The sequence below is a fragment of the Amblyomma maculatum genome, chromosome 6, assembly GCF_055883805.1.
Source record: "Amblyomma maculatum isolate TAMU_Amacu chromosome 6, ASM5588380v1, whole genome shotgun sequence".
Classification (NCBI taxonomy): domain Eukaryota; kingdom Metazoa; phylum Arthropoda; class Arachnida; order Ixodida; family Ixodidae; genus Amblyomma; species Amblyomma maculatum.
In genome coordinates, this window is record NC_139349.1 from 134,943,947 (window position 1) to 134,965,131 (window position 21,185).

A 21,185-nucleotide genomic window follows, 5' to 3' on the forward strand; every position below is an offset into this window, starting at 1 on the left:
CAGCTGTTGGAAACAACACTAGCGACCGGGGTGACAGCGAAGGACTACGCTCCGCTTCCGCAGGCCGAACTCGTCAGAGTTAACTGTGAGGATGCGTCTGTTGTGTCTTTCACGACACATGTATTTTCAATTACATTTTATAATCGCGATGGTATTTGTACACACAAACACAAAGCGCATGAACCGTATGGGCAGCTACCAAACGCTTAATACAAATAATATACGAAAGATGTTTTCCAGTCATCGCCGCATTGATTTAACGTGAAGTGCGACCCATTTCGATATACGCTCGAGCTGTCCTGCTTCAGCAATGTATACTTTCAAGTTAAACCATGGTTCAGGAACAGCACATAAAAGAAGTAGTGTCTAAAGTACCATCCGTCGACGTTTTTATGGGTGTTTGTCCTGCGGCGCAACAACTTTGTATCCCCGTCCCGTACGTCGTATAGCAGCCTTGTTTACACTAGGCATTGTTGAACAAAACATAAAAAAATGTGTGCTCTCAGCTGCACCATGAGCGAAGATGACAAATTCGCAGCACATACAGCAGCGCTTACGAAAGCGGCCCAGCCCACTGGCGCGTCAGACGACAGCACTCTTGCCGAGCGCTACTCCCTAGTCGTCACTAGGCCTAAATTGTTTCGCATCGAAGGCACATCCGACGACGCTTTATAATTGCTCAGAGCTAGAGTAAATGGTCTCTCATGAAACTGCCTTATTGCCGATCCCACTGTAGAAGTAAAAGAAAGATGTAAATTTCGTTGACGCCTTAGCAGCGGAGCCAGCGTGCAGACGATGAGCCGCGCGCCGCACCAATGGCAATGTGTTGCGAAACGTGTTTGTATTGCAGTTATCAACAACACGATATGGATCAGAAATCTGCAAGTAATTTTTTTTTGTTGGCTTATTGTTTAAGTGAAGAGGAGATTTTAGCACTCTCTTCTGGCGCTGACGAAAGAGATCCATCGTATAGCGAGAAGGGCTTGCGGGAGGCACGGCCTGCCCGGCGTGCGTGTTTACTACGGCGGAGGAAGCAAAATGGAGATCATAATTGTGACTCGTAAGTCTGTCATTGGTACTAAGTCTATCTGTCTTACACAAAAAGTTCACAGGCAAATTAAATCAGGATGAAACATGAAAGCGGTGAAGCAGAGACACATTACAGCCGCACTTGGACTGTCGTTGCATGCTTCCCGCATACGCTCTCGGCAATCATCTTGCGATTTCTTTGAATGATTGTGCAGTACATGAACAAGCACTGCCGTCCCGATGACATTACCACTAAAATGGGCGCTAATAAAGGTATTTAAGTCTCTCAAACATTAATATATTGAGGTGCAAGGCCGTTCTGGTATGCATGAAGCGTGTGAATGCACAGCCCACTCGGTACTGGCAACAATGGGCCGGCGCAATGAATCTGGTTAGAGAGTATTTTCCTTCTCTCCTGCTTGCTCTCGGTAAAATGGTGTATTGAAGAAGATGCTTTGAGGCTAGAAAAAGTAGACACTAAGAATGCAGTCATGCTCACCTTCACGTAGCCCTCAATGGAAAACTTGTTGTAAAGCAGAAGGCCTCGTTCATTGAAGGTGCGGAAGTCAAAGCTGCAATTCATGCTGCGCTGCATGTAGCCACGGACTCGCAGCATGGATGCCGAGTCGACAAAGGTTACCGGGATCACTTGCTCAAACTGCAATAAAAACAGAGCATAGCGCACTTTAGGGTTACTTTTAGACTAGTAGGTCACTGATTTTTAGTTGCTTCCATTTTTGCTACGCAATAAACTGCGCACTCCTATATAGCAACCGTATGCTGACGTCTCTGTATTTACATCGTGCTGCTGTCTACAGCTGCCCACACTGGATACAACACTAGCCGAACAAACTCCTCTTTCTGCTCACACGGATGCCTCTTGATAATCAAAGTGTGAAGGTGGTTAAAGATTTGTTCAAATAATGCAGAGTTTAAGATTAGGAAAGTTTTTCTTATACATCTGGGTCCAAAGCATCAGTTTGAATAAACCAGTGGTTCGAATTAAACAAGTTTTAACTCTTTCCTTTAAGCTTTGTTAGCCCGCTAATGATGACTTCATGCACCGATTTCAGAACTCGGCATTGCTACGAACACACTGCATCATCTGGCGAGTAATTAGACAACTGAACTTTCATTTTTATTGTAGCTGTCTTTTACTCTCAAGGAGTATTTTTTTAACATGCCCCGAGGACATACACTATCACCCTGCTAATGATAACATTGTACACCAATTTACTGGCCTTTCAGGTTGATTGCAGACATGCTGTGTCATTCAGCTTGTAATTAGACAATTGAAGTTTTGTTTTCAATCTCCAGGAGCTCTTTTTTTAATGCACTTCGAAGGTGCATAGTGTCAAAGTCGAAAACAAATGGCCCACTTGAAAGTGTTGCTAACGTCATGACTACAAACTGTCTGGTGACTGAAGCCATAGCAAGTCTGAATATGCAGCCTTTATTACCATAATTCACTTCAGACAGCGACAACAAAACCCAGCCTAGAACACCGCACCGGTTAGTTTCGCTTTCATCACTGACCATGTTTTGCATGCCTAGTTATTATTTTGCACCGATAACTTTCGTTCTTTTTTTTTTTCTTCCACAAATAATTACTGAAAAAAGGTCAAACATTTTGTATATTTCAGAAAAATTTAAACAATTTTTTCTTTCTAGGAACAAGTGTATTTTTTACAAGTGTATTCTCTTTGCCCACGGTTATTTTTTTTTTATATTGTTTTAGGCATTACAGATTCTTTTTGCAATGCATAATTAATTGCTGAAACTCGTACATGAAAAGCACATTTATTTAGCTTCTTTCTGCATGTTACGTAGACTTTAAATCTAGTAGCCTTGCACAAAAGAAGAAAACATGCACAAAAAGGGAAAATAAAAGTGACAAAATGTACAAAATATGGTCATTACCCTCATTGCAAGAGAAGAGTTAAAAAAAACATTCATTTAAAGTTCTTAAAAACCTCTGCGCGACCTCATGGCAATCAACGCACAACAGCGATGCAAGGATAAACAGAGAAAAAGACATGCATACAAGATGCGTCCAGATCTCATGAGCTAATTTAACATGAATGGGAGTTAATCAAACGCCATCAATTTCTTTCCTTCTGTTTCTGAAACGAAAAAAAAAAGAAAGTGATCAAGTACAAGTCCTGCACATATCAGTGCACATATCAGTGCACATATTTTCATTTGGTAAGACTGCATGTACTCTGTTGTGCTCGAAAAATGGCTAGTCTCGAGTCCGGGCACCTTTTATATTCTTTCTTCGTTAGCACTTGCATGGTAAAAATAGAATGCACACTCACCCTACAGCTGTAAAGGACCTGGCCAACCTTGGAGTATATGTAGTTCTCGTAATCCCGCTTCAGTTCGTATATGACATTGGTGTCATTCAACATCAGGTTCTCTATGCAGCCAGAGAAATTGGCCGCCACTTTGATGCCCTCCTGGTTGAAGTTTGCCATGCCACCAACATAGAGCTGGAAGAAAATAAAGGAAACAACTGACGCATACTAAGAAAGCTCTCCCACCGAAGCACTTTACCACACATCACAGAAGCTGGAAATTTTTTACGTCACAACAAGTTGGCAAGCTGCACCTTTTTCGAACATGCACGGCTGAAATTCTTTTCAGCATACAGCAAAAACCTGCAAGTTTGGTAAACAGCTCATTACCATATATGGTAACAGCACAGCTTGGTAACAAGGGGCAATGGGAAAGGGCTGAAATAGTGCAACACACTGCACAACAAAGAGCATCAAATACATTTGGTGATGCAGCCAGTGAGGGTGATGGCTCTAAGTGGGCAGGGGTCATCACCAGAAAGACAGACATCACATCCAGCCAATTTAGAGCTTTCAGAAATGGCCACTCAAAAATTAATTATTTTCCTCTAACTGCTGCTTAAAACCAGTAGTGTTTAGGTCATTCTAAATGGTGCAACTACCATTGGGGAAAAAAAAACCTCAGCTGCAAAGTTTTTGTGCCATCTCTTCAATAATGAAAATTATGTATGATTCTGGCTTTTTTGCCCAAAAGTGGTAGACACTGCCTCCTGTGCTTTCACAGGTCACAACCAGTGGCCCCAAAGCACCACTATTTGTCATTAGAGTGCTAACGCAATGTCTAAAAAAGTGGCCGATGCTTTCCAATGGACTCTGACTATTGCGGTCTGTAGCACGTACATATGTAGCCTTTTGGCCCAAAGGATGCCTCGCCACTCTGTATTGTCGTTAAGGGGGGATGAGGGTCTTAAAAACTTTTTTTTTATTTCTTAACCTATCTTGCTGAAAATTGCCATGGTGATATATCTTTGAATGGTGAATCCAAATATGTATTTAGATTTGAAATACCTCATCTAGACATGAAAATATGGCAAGATAATGTACTGCACATAGTGTCTTTTCTTACGGGCCATTACGGCAATTTCTTAGTTAAAAAAACTGGTTTTAAAAATATGCTGTCATTTCCAAGAGCCTACTGCACATCCTAAAGCTAAGGAAATTTTTAAGAAGTCATTATATAGGTAATGAATGAATAACAAAGTTGGGAGAAAAAAGACAATGTGGGAGTAATTAGTTTACATCTGATCTAATTGCTAGTCTATCAGACTTTATCGAAAACGGAAAGCTTTAGGATGTAGCTGAGATTTTACTGAAAAAAATGATACCAAGTTCAATAAAATCCGTGCATGCAAACATTATGAAAAGTTCCGTAAGGCAAGGCTTTTTACCAAATAAACAAAGCTGAGAAAACTGCATTCAAAGTTTTACTCACTGTGCCACTTTTGTTTTCCAATCACATGGAAAGATTTAATGCTTTAGCATGCAGCCCAGTTATTGGTGAACAAAATGACACCAAATTTACATAAATCTGTTCATGTAATGGCGGTGAAAATCTATGTATGGCATTGGCACTTGACAAAAAAAAGATGCTCAGAAAGTCACTTGCTACAGTCTCTGAATCTTAAATCATTCACATAAGTCCTGGGCAGTAGTCTTGGGTTTTGTCAGGCCTGTGCCTCTTGGCCATCTTCTTCTTCACCTTTTCACTATCGGTGTGACCCTTATCAGACCTGCACAGCCTCTGTTTATCTTTTTCAAGGCTCCTACGAATGAGGCACCTGCCAGGGCTATAACCAAGCTGCTCTGCAACAGCTCTGCTGGTTGCTGCCATCCCTTGATTGAAGCGAAAAACTGCTTCTGCAACAGCCCTTTGAACAGCCAGCAAAGAGTCATGCGTGTTTTTAAAGCATTGGCTCCAGATAACAGAGTGCAGGCACTCGATAGCATTCTGTGTCATGCCATCTTTGCAGCGCTTCAAAAGGGCCTCGTCGCCCAGCCTGGCAAAAACTGGCTCAAGCGCAATGCGAACATGGCCTGGCAGAGGGTTTTTGTGTGGTGGAGGCTCCACCTGGTTTGCCAAAGCACGACTGAAGGCACACCATGAATCAACTCCTTGAGGACAGCAACTGTGATCTGGGGCTTCACCTGTTGAGGTCAGGTGCAACAGCGTAGCTTGCACTGCCTTTTTCATGCCTGCGACGTCGTGGCTATGGCTCCGCAAGGCATACCCATAGTAATTGGTGATCTTTTTTATCTTTTCTTGGGTAAGGTTGCCCTTTCCACCAAGAGATTGCCCTTGTGCCTTCTTTTTCTCAACCAAGTTGCGAAGAAGAGCCGTCCCCATCCGCTTGTGGACATGATTGAGGCAGTCCTTCTTTTCGATGGGTATATATCCATACACGCCTTCCTGGGTCAATGCATGAAATGTGCGGCTATCACCATCCGAAAGTATGGTTGTGTACCGCAACCCATTTTTTTCCAAGGACCTATTGAATAAAATCATAGCTGCTTCGGTCTCCATTCGTCCGGCATTGCAGTCAATGTTCTTCATACACTTGTGGTTCACAGCACAGTCACCGTAACCATCATCACTGGGATCAGGTGCCCCTTGGCACCCACGACAGTACCTCGAAAGCACAACATGGTCCAGTACAAGGCCAGTGTACAGTTCTATAATGCAGCCAACTGCAATATTTGAATTGTGGCCACGCGTTTTCCATGTGCCATCAAATATCACGTCTACATTTCCTGTTGGGTTCAGGAAGTCTTTGTATAAAGTCCTTCACCACTTTGACACTTGCTGCTTCTGTAGCAGTAGCAACTGCCTGGCAAGCTTTCACCATGGTGTTCATGTGCCCCCTGAAAATTTTGTGGTGAAGTCCTCGGTGGGAGAGGTTCATTGTTGCACAAAAATCCGCTAGAGCAGTCACTCCCTTCCCTATACTTTGTATGCCTTTCATCGCCCGCAGATTTACTTCAAAGGGTGTGATGCTAGATTTCCCGGGCACTCGTGGCGACGAAAAGTGCCGCTCGGCGAAATCGCAATTCGAACATGTGAGCACTAACTTCACAGCTAAGCCATACTCTCTTCCGCTGCATTTCGCGAGTTGAACACTGGCCATCCCACACTTGCTGCAGCTTGTGGATGCAAACAGCTTCTTCAGTATGCTCATATCAACAATTATATACTCAGTGCCGCGATCGTCGTCTACACTTACTGTGCTGACGTTCATCAGCTCGAACTTGCGGGAAGTCGCGGACTTCTTCGCCAATGACGTCTTGGCGTTATCTGCACATTTTTCGCGTCCCGCGCACTCCTCCTCCATAAAAAACACTGTGCCCAAACGTTGAACACGCGAGCTCGGTTTAGCCGCGTCCGTCGGCGCTGAAGCGACGTGCGGAAACGCCGAAGTCGTCGTTAGGCTTAGCTCAGCCGGCTGGGCCGCTTCCGACGACACAGAATTTGAAGTGACTCGCAGAGCATCAAAAGTCGATATTTTCGACGGGCTAAGTCCAGGCGCATCCACTGGAACCGCAGACACTTGCGGTAACACCGAAGTTGACGCCGATCGGCACGGTCCAGCCGCGGCGTCCACCAACGAAGCTGACATCGACGATGTCGGCCCAGCCGCGTCCATCGGCAAAACTGTGGTCGACAAGTTCAATCCAGCCGCATCTGCCGACGGCCCTGCAGCTTGCGGCAACACCGAAGCTGTAGTTCTCGATGTGGCACTCTTCTTATTCCACGCGCGTCTCCTTTTGCCGACTGCTTTTCGCGTGCTTGCTTTCAAGCGCGCGTCCTGTGCCATCGAGACACCAGGCAGGCAAATACACACGAAAACAATAACTTCGAAGCTAAGAGGAGCGAGTTAATAGTCAAAATATTTACAGGAACGATGAGAAAAAATGCAGAACGAGAAATGCTAGGAAACAAAGAGGAGCGCAAAAAATCACGTGCCAGCGGGCAAGAGCAGACGACGAAGAGTCGGCAACGTGGTCGCGGGAGGTGAGGCATGCGTCAGGGCCAATCAGAGGGCTGCGCCTCGGAGAGCACGCGCTTTACCCAATCAGCGGCTGTCTCGCGACGATTCACCCCTTGCGGACGGATGCCGAAAGCTCCGCTGTGCGAACACCTACAGCGTGTTGAGAGACGCCAGGAGAGAGAGCGGGAAACGAGCTTTCAAACGAGACCAAGATGGCGCCTATCGGTCCGCGCCGCGCGGAGCTACGGCGGCTTGAAAATGGTGCAAATTTTCGCGTTTGGCGTTCAATTTCGGCTCACCGACGTTTCTAAATTGCCGTTTTTTTAATACTTCGAGTAGGAATTGAGCTATAATATTTTGTAGAGGCATAGTCGGGACATTGAAGACTTCAAAACAGCAATTTTTAAAAATTGCCATTTTTGACCATTTTTCGAGATTTTAAGACCCGCGTCCCCCCTTCTATGCCTAGTTGCAAATGGTAGCCATTTAGAAAGTGCGGCATACCTCACATGCCGTTTTTCTGATAGCTAACTCGACGGTAAGAAGCCATCGTGTCTGCAGTGAATATATTGCTTAAGAAATGCCTTGCCTCTCTGTTCAAGTCCAGCTGGAAGGAGTCGCCTCTCAGCCTCTGGCGAATCACCACCCGGTCGACGGTAAAGACCAGCTCCCGACGGAAACGAGAAATCTGTACGTCATGCCAGAGGTTGTCATCAAGCAGGCTGCCGCACCACACTTCTGTGATCACCCCTTCGCCTCCTGCAATGAAGCACATGTAGCTGTATCCAGAGCAGCTTTACCCGCTTCTGGCCACAAAACACAGGTCCCCTGATACAAGAAAAGATACTGCTATCTCGATGAAATTCACCACTGAAGATAGGCTGTTGGTATACCCCACAAAAGGACTGGCTTATACTCAAGAGGCTCATCATGTGTAGAGTTCCGACACTGTGTCTCATTACACAGAATACATTCAGTATAACACAGCCCGTTACATTTAATCCTACTACAATGACACTGTCTGCACTACCAACAATTGTGAACACTTAGTCATGTCAACAACCTAACCAGAGTGCCAAACTGAATGTGAAGCTCTTCATGCTCTTTACTGAAACACTTAGCATTAAAGGCAAATAAGCTCAAGCAATGCTAGGCACTAAGCAGAGGAGACATAAAGTGCCACCATTGCTGAAACTAGTCAGAAAGCACTGCACATGCCTTGTGTTTGAGTTACAGACAAACTTCACTATAGCAAACAGGTAAACATCATGAAACAGTTCCGATATAGGTGAAATTTGTTACATATACAAAATTTTACTAAACAAACATGAAAGAGCAGTGCAGATTAGTTAATCAAGGGATGATAGCTTGGGAAATTTTTCCCATGTTGTGGGCTTTTCAATCACAACTTTTTGTTGTGTTTATCGTTTATGGCTTCTCCTGGAGAAATAGAAACATTTTAGGCTGCAACAACCGTTTTTTCTCTGTGCCAGAACATTTTTCAACTTCTTCTACATTCGATTTCAAAAAATGTCTGTTGAGACAATAAAAGTAGAAGAGCGCTCTAGTCACTGCTTCAGTGGGGGACATGCACAAAGTTCGAACATAGACACACGTTCAGGTTACGAAACTAAACGTTTTAAAAAGGCAGCCACCCACCAAGGTCAACTGCGAAGAGAAGTTGGTTATGAACCAGCTGAAGGGTGAAGAGGTCGCGCTGCGATCCATGACTGTACAGAAGGAGACCATCTGCATGGTTGGTGCGGAAGCGCAGCCTCAGGGTGTCCTCTGTAGAAGTCACTGGCCGGCGGCTCAGGTCCATCACCACATAGCTCTGGCCATCCAGCTGCAATGCCTCTGCCTCTGCACAGCCAAAACACGGGCAGTTCAGTCCCATTCCCGTGCGAAACACATCCTTCTGTCGTCCGCTTCTCAAAAATAAAAAATTCATGCAAATTAGATGCTTCTTAGTGCAAGACATAATTCCAATGTCAGAATTCCCAATGACACAACGCGTTCTACAAACAGTACAACGACCTACAACTTTTGACAATGGCCCCACCCACCCTTGCCAGATATGCCATACCTGCTCAGTTTTATGATTTTATCGTAAAGTGCTCGATTTTCACTGCTTTCTTAGGAGTATCATAGTGCCCACTCTTATTTTACGACTTTTCTTGATTTGTGCATTGACTAAAAAAAGGTAGCAGGGTTGGACCGAGTAGACGTGCGAAAACGCGAACCCAGCTGGTTTTGTGCCATGTGCGCCGTCTCATGGCAGGCTGTGTACTCCGCGGCGCATCTTATTTGTTTGCCACATCACTTGTTGGCGCCTCTACTCCAATCAGATCATGCCCGTTCAATAAAGTATGGCTACATCGTCATCGCAATTGTTGACTTTTTGGCTAGTCAAGGCTGTCAAGCTGTTAATTAGGCTTACTGTGTTGGCAGCGTAGTTGCTTGTGAGATGGCTACAAGAGGTACCTTCAAGTGTTCATGCCCAAATATTCAACGGATTTTTTGTGCATACAAAAATATAGCAAAGGCGAAAGGTACGCTTTCTACACCTACTGCCGCTTGATGTGAATATTGCACATGCCGATCGTCGGAAAACTCTGATCAATCTCGGTACAAAGAAGAATAAGGATTCGGCGAGTATCGTTTACACCAACAAGAAGATTAGTGGGTAATTTAATTCTGAAGTGGACCAAGCCACTATTCAAGCAGAGTGTCTCTTCATGGCTTTTCTGATCAAGTAAAAGTAACCATTCAGGAGTGCATAGATGAGCAGGGCACGCTGTTGCCAGTCTTCAGGACATTGAGCATACTTTTAAGTATGATAAGCTCTCAGAAGTTATGTCAGGCATTCCGACCCTCCCGCACAGTAATGCAGAGTGTGAAAGTGCGTTTAGCAAAGTCAAGAAGACGTGCACCACTAGAACAACTGATAATTGTCAAATGCAAGGAGTCTGTAGTTTGTCACAATCAGGTGTTCGACAAGGACTTCCTGCAGAAGGCAAAAGCAGTAACCTCCTCAGTGCTTTCCCAACCTTTCACTTCAAATACGTCTTTCTGAAGTTATGCTTACGTGAATTTTCGGAACTCTAGTTTAGACTGCTCTGTTTTCCATCATTCAAAAGAGATTTTGAGTAATAGATACATTTTAGTATTTTTCACTGAATGTTGGTATTTTTTGGCATTCTCTATAGTGGCTTTAGCACTGTGGGGTTGGCAGGTCTACTGAAACTCTCTGTCCATTTGCTAGGCAAAAGTTTGGATACCAGTTCCTAGTTCGTTAGACTCTACCTGAGTGTCATACCTGGGTGCCGCTGCATTCCATTCTCTGCATGAATTAACCCTAGTCAAATCAACCTCACTTAATGCTGGTAAATTGTAAAAGTAAGTTCCCAATTTCTGAAGTGAGAGGAGTGAAAAATGGCAACCAGGCGAACTATCACATTCACAATTCTGCATGCTTAAGATGTTCACATAATTCCTTAACACTTTCCTACCCACACCTATATCCATCAATAGGTAGCAAGCTATTGATGGTTTCAAAGTTGTATTTTCCCGCTCTCCAAATGCTCCTGGACAGCTAAAACCATAAGGTGGGTAATAGAGAAACTACTCTGTAAGGTTTGGTTTTCTGTTTTATTTTTCCATCCCGCGGAGCAATTTGAAACTCCTCCAACATCTGACCAGGTGACATGTACTTATCTTTTACATCATGGTGTTCGATGTCATGCGAAAATGGTGTGTTTCCTTAGAGTCTGGTGCATTTACGGACAAGTTCATGGATGACGACAACAGCAGGAACACAGAAGACAACTTTGGTGCACTAGATTTTCATGCTGACAGTGAAACCATGTCAAACTGATCAGGAATGCCAATAGGCACCTGCCAATAAGTTTCATTTTCTTCTTCAAATTGTGTCGCAGATGCTGCGAGCTAATTTAAACACATCCTGCGTATTCTAAATGACATAGTTCTTATCTGCGGCATGTCAACATCTTGCAAGAGATGTCATTCGCCGGTGGATACACGGGGAGTTGCGTTTTCCGCAATGAGACCTCTGGGTATCGACCGCGGCATTGCCTTGCTTGCTAGCATGATATTTACCACGGATTGCATTTTCCCACAAAACTCAAAACAGTTTTTACATAAAGTGCTTATATTTCCTGATATAATGCACAAGACCTCCTGCAGGAAATATATATTTACATTTTAATTTTTGCTTATGTGTTAGCTGAGTCAAAAAACCAACATGTTTAAAATTTTTTTTCTTTGTAGTTAAAGGTGTTTCATGTGTAATCTTTTCTTTTTCTATATTATCTTAAATAAAGATATTAAGACCGATTCCCATGGGAAAAAAAATTTGTTCTTCTAAAACTTGATATTGGATGACTGGGTATTAAGTATGTCCTGCTAAATTAAAAAAGAAAATTAGTTACATCACACAAAAAACTACCACTTTTTCCCTGGGCAAGAAAGTGTTAACATCGTGTCACTGCTATTACAGACTACAGCCATTAGCAAGGCAATGTCTTACTGTTTCACACCGCTGACACTCCATTCAAATTGACCCAAATGGTTTGTGGAGTTTAACATCCGACTCAGGCTATGAGAGACGCCGTAGTGGAGGACTCCGGAAATTTCGACCACCTGGGGTTTTTTTACGTGCACTGACATCGCACAGCACACGGATGCCTTGCTTTTCGCCTCCATCGAAAAGCAGCTGCCGAGGCCGGGATTCAATCCCGCGTCCTTGGGAACAGTAGTCGAGCGCCGTAACCACTGCGCCACCCCACCCAAATGGTAAACATGACTTGGAATATGTGCTAGCATTTCCTGGCTTCAGCTTTCTCTGCCCATAAAGCCTGCTGCTTCTATCCAAGCACGGAGCTTGTATGCGGACGACTTCTGTTGCACTGTTGCACAAGCTCCCAGGAAAACATAAAATGAAAAAGCACATAGAATGGGTCGAATTGCAGCCCTTTATGTTTACACGTTCGAACAAACTATGGCAGTCATCTTTTGCACCTCAGTGCACTCCTCTTTCTGGCTGTTTTCATCACTGCTTAGCACTGACAGGGGACAAACAGGAGTCACCAGGTTGTGCTTATAGCACAAAACAGGAAAACGGGTCTCGGAGCATTCCAATCTGTATACAGGTGCTCCTTGCTCTTGATCCCAGCAGTCGGTTTCGTGAAGAAACTTGATAAAATATCAGAGAATGTATGCAAACTTGGTTTTAATCTTTTCGTTCCCTCCCTGCAGTAGCTCACGCTGTGATCAAGCAGCTGATGAATAAAAGCTCTAATTCTCTACAGGAACAGCTGCCTATTAGGAACATAAAAAACAGAGCAGGGTTTTTAAGCAGCTGCAGTCGGGCCTCATTAATACGACCCCCACTATAATTGATGACTCAAATTAATAGACAGTTTTTCTATAGACCAAGCATTTTCAATGCATTTACATCTCTCTAATAAGGAATCTTGCTGCCTGGACAATGGATAAAAGGAACATGCGCAGCGCAGAGCTCATTGGACCCATACAATTTTGTTGCGTTAATACGGACAGTGATGAGAACAAAACTTCTACTTCCCGACCCAGATGTTCCATTTTCAGCATTTTGGAAAAATGACTGAGCGATGACTCCATTTTTTTTTGTGGTTTCATGCTTTACAGTGAGAAGCTGCCCAGTTGATGCACCTCTCTTTTACCTTTATTTCATGAACGGCTGCAAAAAAAGCCCTTTTTGGTACTTGCGCCACATAAAAGCTGGATATAACAGCTTTCAGCTGGCTGAATCTTGATATACGCAGCACCAGTTCGTGGTATGTGAACAGATGTAATAGAAGTTAGATCATTTATCCATGAGACACTATCATGAGCATTGTACACGAGTGGGTGTGCAAAGCTGCATCATATTATTTCAAGAATAATGGTGACTGCAGTAATATGCTTGTAGCTCCAAGGTTTGTGTTTGGTTTCAACTTCACTGGCCGCAACTATGAACAAAGGCTGACCATAACCATATGGTTTTTTTCTGCATATTTTTTTTTCCGCCATTCGTTAATGCGGACAACTCACTTTATGGACAGTTTTGGCAGGGAACCGAAGTGTGCATAATAGTGAGGCACGACTGTATTCCTATTTTAATAGAGACTAAGACCTTCTTGCCGTTTAAGTCTCACATGGCTGGGCAGATACCTGGACAAAATTCCTCGTCTTCATTACTGTATCTGATATATCCAATCATCAAAATTTTTTTCTGGTCAGAGGCTAACTCTGTCAAACACTTGATACTTGTTGCAATTCATCATTCCTATTGCACACCCAATGTAATGAACACGCTATTAGGCTCAGCTGTCACTAACTGCTACCCTTCACCTCCTAGCCTCACTCAGAGCAACTGAGAGGAGGGTGGAATTTCATCTCCGTGACAGCAGCAGAAAGGGAGATGATGTAGCAGCAACAGCAATACGAGCGAACAGAATGAAACCACACCAGCAACCAGAGATGTAGATGTGAAACCACTCTATTTGCATTGCTCGTTAGCTGTCGCCCATGGTTGTGAAGAAAGCCACTATTGAGAGGTACCACTAAACAGCTTGGCCCAATGGCCACTCCTCAGTGTGTTACTCTTTGCAACCAAGGATGTGGGCTGAGCTAGCGATGCGGTCCTGGCAATGACCGTACTGTAACCCCCAGAAATTTAACTTTACCGCATTGCATCTTAACTTCCTGAAACTGTGCCCACCTGAACATTAAGCTACAACTCTACAAGTAATAATCAGCGCATAGCCCAAGTTCTCCCTAATCGAGCCCCTACAGGAAGACCACTTGAACATTAAGCCACAGCTCTACAAGTAATAATCAGCGCATAGCCCAAGTTCTGCCTAATCGAGCCCTCACAGGAAGACTCTAACTGTACTGAAGCCAATCCTGTATCAGTATCTGAGTATAGTGAAAGACTGAAGCACCACAAGCTAGATCAATTAATCTAACAAGAGCCAAAAACAATAAAATAAAAATGTAAACAAACCGACCAAGACAGACATGATGCCAAACAAAATGCATGCTGTTCAAAAAAAAATACTGTTTTCAACAAAAGTGGCACAGCACAGCAGAGACAAGACAAAATGGCCGTCCTAACCTATACCCTAATTTTACAGTGCTCTGCCTTGAGGTCGCAATCTAGCACATCCTTGCCCATACCTCTAGGTTGCAGGACCATCTGATGTCGAGAGAAGGAACAGTGCACGCTCACCATACTCGCAGCCATATAGCTCTGCCCGAAGTGAAATGCGGTCCCTCCAGCGGGTCGGATTGATGCGGATGTACTGGGCTATGATGGGCACATCGAACGTGTTGCGCACCTCTGTATCACCATCACTGTTTCCTCTGAACAGCTGTTGCAGGGGAAACAAAAAAGGCACACTTGCAATAACATCGCACATGACATTTGCCCAAAACTACTGTGCGCATTCTTTCTTTTTTTAAGAACGCTGTAATCTATGAGATCGTAGCCAGTGCAAACACAGCTCAACAAAAATACAACAATGCGTGCACACACAAGACATAATGAATGCAGACATGCAGCAAAGCTAATTAAGAACAATCAGTACAAGTGCTCTTGAAATAAATACTATGACTTCTGCATCTCAGTATCATCAGCGAGACTGTTCCAATCAGCAATGATCTTTGGAAAAAAAAGAAAGAAGAGTATTTAGAACAATTACTTTAGTATGGTTATAACCACAGAACAATAATCTAGTGTATTACCAATATATTGATGGTAGTGATGTAATGAATACTAACTGAATAAAAATTTTAACCAGCATGTACAATTTCTGTTATGAATAGAGGGTTAGCCACTTCTATTAAGGAAGTCAGTCAATGATATGTGATGTTCGAGTTGTTTATAAACCTGACTGTCTTTTTCTAAACTTGTTTTAGTTTATTAATGTTTGTCTTTGTGAAAGGACAGACGATTCAAATTATAGTGTTAGAGGCAAGACAACATGTATGTGCACTAGGGATCCCTAGCTACAGTGAGTATAACAAAAAAAAATGACCTGTCACCACATTCTTGTAATGGCTCTCCAATCATCCACGCAAGGAAGGCACTTTATGCTACATATGACCTCTTTTCCCACTATGCAATTTTCTCCATTTTCAAGATGCCAAGTAGAAGTATTCTACATAAGTAAATGAGTAAGTATAGTGAGGTTCAAAAGAACAAGAAAAAAAGCCTCTGCCTGTACTACTCTCATACAAAAGTATTTTAAGAAGGCAAAAACTGGGAAACAAAACCGAAAGTAGGCTTCGAACAATCTGTAGCGCCACAATGAACTGACCTATGACGCCCAGGATACAGCCCCGAAATCTATCTAGTGAGCATTGATTTAGCTAAATTAGCGGCTCTAAGTTACAGCCAGAATCATTATTTGTCTGAAATGACCAAAAGCAAGCTCAAACTGCAGTTCTGCAGCAAACGCAGAGCAAATACAGATGGCCGTGCATCCAGTAACGTCACGCACACAAGTTTGCCTGTAACTTTAAAATTCATTTAAGCTGCAACAAACCATTAAACCAATGTGAAATTCCTGCAAACGATGAGCAAACTGAAGAGAACATAAAGTGATAGATCACTTTATAAGACCATAAAGTGATTCAACATAAAGTAAAATACGAGGAGGTTGAAAAACTGGCGAGGTTGCTTTTTAATGTTCTGAACAACACATGGGCTTTGAAGGATGCTGCAGTGAAGGGCTCCAGAATAACTGAGGCTACCTGACGTTGCATTGCACACAAGAGCATTTTTGTTACATTTTGCCTCTATTGAAATGCAGCTGCCGTGGCTAGGACTCATCCCAGGTTCTCTAGGTTAGTAGCCAGTGCCCTAACCATTGGGCTATTAGGCTAAGTTCAATCTTTGGCACGGTTGCCTTGTTTTGATGGATGCGAAACATAAAAGTAAGCGCTGTGCAATGTCAATGCACATTTAAAGAAGTTCTAGGTGGCCTAAACTGTGTGCAACCCTTTAAAACAGAACATGTTTAAGAGGTTCCCAGCACTAAACAACATCCTGACGAGTAAAACACTGACTGGCATGGGCAGAATAAAAAAACTGCAAGTACATTAAAGGCAAAAAAAAAAAAAAAAGAAAAAAAGAAAAACGCCCTAACTAACCACGATGATTTATACTGATGTAATGTTATTTCAACTTTTACCTCATTTAAAGCTCCTGTATATTTATGGATTATATTTAAGCCCCCACAGCTGCAAATAACCTGCACAGTTGTGGACAAAAGAATATGGACCACGCTTTGGCAGTCAGTGTCTTCTGGCGCGTTAATTTTGCAAAAAATAACGCATTCTTGTTGCATAGGCTTGTAATATTTTCTTTTGTCTTTGCACGTGACGGTAGTAAACACATTTATTTCTATTACAGGATGGAAGAGAAGCACTTTAATGTAGAAGCATGGTCCAATTTATTCTGTCCGCAACTGTACAGTTCACAATCACTACTTTGTCAGCAGGCTTAAAAAGAAAGTATATATATACATATAAAATCTCTAAATTCCCCTTTTATGTCACTTCTATGAGATCAGTCAAGTATGCCCGTGTATTTTGGCACACCTTGATGCAGAAATGTTTGAGCAGAAACCCTTGGACAGAAACCTTCGGACAGAAACCTCTAGGCATTTTCATATCATTAGGAAGTGACGAAAGACTGAAGGTATTAGGTACAGTCACATTTTACAGTGAAAAAAAAGTTGGCTAAAATTTTCATGCAATGCACTCACACGTCTAAATATACTGTACTACAGAGAGTGAGGTAAACTGCTCAGTAATTAGAGACAAACTGCTAGGATATGAACTGCGCTGCAGAAATTGTGTCTACGAAATCTAATCCAGCTTTCAGGGCCACACAAAGTTTTTGAGCACTGTACCAAACAAAAAATTTGAGGACAAAGGCCCCTATATCTGTCTTACCTTTGGGTTGCCTTCTCTATCTTTGTACTCGGTGAAGTCACCTCCATTGTCACCATAGTAGATCTTGAATTCTTGAACAAATTCAGGGCTGTACTGCTTTCCGGCAGTAACAATGGATGTGATCGTCTTCTTGGACTTGAGTGAGATCATCAGGTATTGCTCAAAATCAGAGTTCTTGGCCGTCCAAGCAGAACCACCTGTGAATTAAGTGCCGACACAATTCTGTTACAGTGCACATCAGCCCAAGCATTTGCTGGTTGGTCGCACCTGTGACTGATTACATAGAAGGAGAGCTGCAAAGTTTTCTGTGCTGAGGGGACTAAGGTTGAGAAGTCTACTTAAGGCAACTGAGAATCACCTGTCCACATATGGTAGCACCTACACACCATGAAAAGGAGGTAAATTCCATTCCACTCCAGGTGCGTAAATCCCACCATTACATGAACCATGTCTGCGGTTTTTTGTTTTACGCAACGTTCACGGGTGAGCCTTATCATTAAACAATGGCAGTAGCGACTTCTGCGATTACAATACCTACGGTTGTTTCACAGGCACCTAGAGCATTAGTAATATAAAATGCCAAAAGATGGTAATATTTGCTTTCCTTGCCCTTTCCACACTGCAAAGACAAGCTAGGGCAAGTCGACTCACTTTTCCAGTTTGTTTCCCACTTCCTGCGTGTGCACTGTCATGTGTGTAAGAGCGCCACAGCACACTGCTGATCAGTGCAGTGATTATGAGTGCGAAGAGAATGCCTCGGCACTGGCATGAGAAATCGGCAAATTTTTTTATGGCATGGCCGACAATGAAGCCTTTTTTACAAGGATTTGAGCAATAATAAAGTTCTCCTTCTCTCACTGTGCGAGCATATTTTCAGGCATGAGTGTTGCATTTTTTTTTCCTATAATTTGCAAGTAACGAGTTTTCTTTCAGGCGAAGTGTGTTTCGCGATGGTCATGCAAGCACGTAGAGTAAAGTCTTCCCCTAATCTGGGTACACTAGGATGAGTCTTATACACCAAATTTTTTGTTGAAAGCCTCTAAATATGAGAGGTGCATCTTACACACCGGAAAGTACGGTATGACTGCCAAAGCTAGCAAAACATCACATCCTGCTTAGTATGAAAGGGCTCCTAGTGAAAGGGCATTGTCAGCAGCCATGTTTTTTAAAGGGACAGAACACTGGCCAAAATATGTCATGAGATTATGGTGGACATAAAAAGATCTTGCTTCATAAAGTACAGATCGAGCACTACAATTTCAAAGAAAGGAGGCTTTACAATTTTAATTTGCCATTGAAAATAGCATAAAAACAACCGAGGCGCTATCTAGAGTAGAAACCCTGGTGCTTTCAGTGAAGACCCTCACGTGATTACATGTCAGCAAAATATCGCTGATTTTCGTAACTGCACATTGTTCTTTTTTCAACTAGGAGTGCTTGCCATAATTTATTATATTTTGCGCTCTCTCCAGTGCGTCCTTAAATAAAAACCACCCCTAATTTCGCACCGCAAGAGGTATGCTTTCAGGTTTTGCCGCTAGATGACGCCACAGTGTTTGCAATTTCGTGAATGATGGTTGGTTGGGTTGGGTTTTTTGGCACATAGGCTACTATGGCCATCATGCGCCAAAGACTAGGTTGCTGAGCTTCTTTATGAGTGAAAATGAAAAGTTTAGAAAATTACAGCTGATTTAGAATCCCTAACTCTTTAAGAAAACTAAAAACAGATGAAATTTCAACAAGCGGGTTGTCTCCTAATAGTAAACAGGGGTGGAATGGGATGCGTTCATTATAGAATGGAGTAAAATATTTTTTCCTTAACTGTTCAAGTTCTGTGCACGAGATCAAAATGTGGTTCACGGTGAGCTCACCTCCACCGTGAACCACACTGACAGTGCCCACTAAAAGTTTCGTCGACAAGGGAGTGCGTTACTGTGCCGGAACAGCATTGAGTGTGAAACTGAAAAGGATGTTACTCTAGCAAAAAATGTCTGATTACTGTCTGGCGAATGAAAGTTATATTTGTGTTTGGTATGTCTTTTTTTGTCGACCACCAGTAGTCATTGAGGTCACTGCTCACGGTTTCCAGCATCGGACTACATAAAAACGAGTGCGAACCTTGATCGTAAAATTCCCGGTAAAAATTCGCTACAGTGTTTCTAACAGAACAGCTATGAAATCGAATATTTTAGACATCAATCTTTCTACTACGGCGAAAAAAAATCGAGACCTAAATTCCAGTGTTCTGTCCCTTTAAGAATGGGACAGTAGACAGATTTAGAATACAGAGAGTGCCAATAAGGAACTCCAACCATACCTCCCTCGCTCTCCCTGCTTTAGTACTCCAGTATTAGTAGCATATTCTAGTATTTTTTTAATGCTGACATTCCGCCCCATTTTCAGTTTCACTTCTCTGCATTTCTATTCCTAACCGTCCTCGCAAAACAACAAGTCATGCGTGAAACATGATCACTGAAATCGAAGAGCGGATGAAGACAAAGGTGTGAACAGCTTTCTGTAGAAAAGGTGCACCCATGTAATAACGAGACAACCCCTGCGACAATTAACCCCAAAAAAGGACACGCTCAGTGACAGAAATGGGGAAATATAAAGAACAGAACAACAACACAGCCTGAGCAAACAATAAAACGACTTCAGTTTAGTCAAGCCCATATAGATCTGAAAAATCCTGTGTGCGTACACAACCAAGTATGAGGTTAGCGGTGCAGTGCACTAGTATGATCGTAATAGCCAGTCACCAGGTGGAGCCACGTCATACAAATAAAACTTTGTGCAAATTTTGAATACACGCATAAAATACACACATTTCCAGAGCCTGTAAACCGCAAACCATCAGTTGATATGGATAAAAATTGTGTCATAAAATAAAGAAAGAAAAAAGGAGGAAACGTTGAGGAATTGCAATAGTAAGCGTAATTTATTCAGAAAACGATGAGAAAGAGCCAAATGGCTAAAACTATGATTTTTCCTTGACATTTACCTATAAATTATAACAAAAAATTAAAGCTCAAGTAAAAAAACACCTGCGCACAATCTTCTCTCCCTACACACAAAATTTTGCAAATTCGCAAATAATACGATGTCACAAACCCTATGAAAAGCCAACCAAATTTGGGCACTCTAGAGCTTCTAAAAGTACACACACATTCTCTAGGGACACTCACACTGGTGAGCCCTCTTAATCTCACAGTTAAAGTTAGAAATGAGGAACAGCAGACACATCAAGATCATTTCTTATATATGAAGTGACCAAATCAGCACATGCACACAACATATGTTAGAAGTGCAATTCCTAGTCAAAGTAAGGAATGCAATAAGGCTGCAGCACATTGTAGATACTTTGCCACCTCATCCGACCGAAAACAAAAAATATGCAAACAAATCTCTGCACGTCTGCACGAAAACACTTACTGTCAAGGCGAGCCTTTTCTGCACCCCTGTCTGCAGACAACTCAGACGATGCTGATAATTTAGCATACCCAAGGAGAGGTTCATCGCAGCCTGAAACGAAAGAACTGATAAGCGTCCCACGAATATTGCACACTCAAGATAAACTGCGAGTATCTCAGACCATCACAACCTACAACAACTGCAGCTCTTACTTGGGCTATAAGTACAGCACTCAGCAAAGCGCGCTGGCTTCGTCCAAAGTTGAAGTCACAAGTGAGAAAGTGGTCAGTGACAAGCATTCTAAAAATACCATGCACTCATGATAAACTTTGTATACCTTCAGAGCCGCAGAGTCTCCAACACCTATAGATCCTACTTAAGTTGCTATTTTGCAACACAA

General features: G+C 42.8%; 1 protein-coding gene across 1 annotated transcript in view; it reads right to left on the bottom strand.

The window, feature by feature from the left end:
• Positions 1 to 21,185, bottom strand: part of Nrx-IV (neurexin-4) — a 62,097-nt gene that overhangs the window by 39,510 nt on the left and 1,402 nt on the right. Inside the window, exons 2-8 of the mRNA XM_084607433.1 lie at positions 20,807 to 20,896; positions 17,375 to 17,571; positions 14,643 to 14,784; positions 9,029 to 9,232; positions 7,959 to 8,128; positions 3,348 to 3,521; positions 1,529 to 1,687 (exon numbers count right to left, since the gene is read on the bottom strand). Of these exons, the coding sequence (XP_084463559.1) occupies positions 1,529 to 1,687; positions 3,348 to 3,521; positions 7,959 to 8,128; positions 9,029 to 9,232; positions 14,643 to 14,784; positions 17,375 to 17,571; positions 20,807 to 20,896 (1,136 nt within the window). The remainder of the gene's footprint in view (positions 1 to 1,528; positions 1,688 to 3,347; positions 3,522 to 7,958; positions 8,129 to 9,028; positions 9,233 to 14,642; positions 14,785 to 17,374; positions 17,572 to 20,806; positions 20,897 to 21,185) is intronic.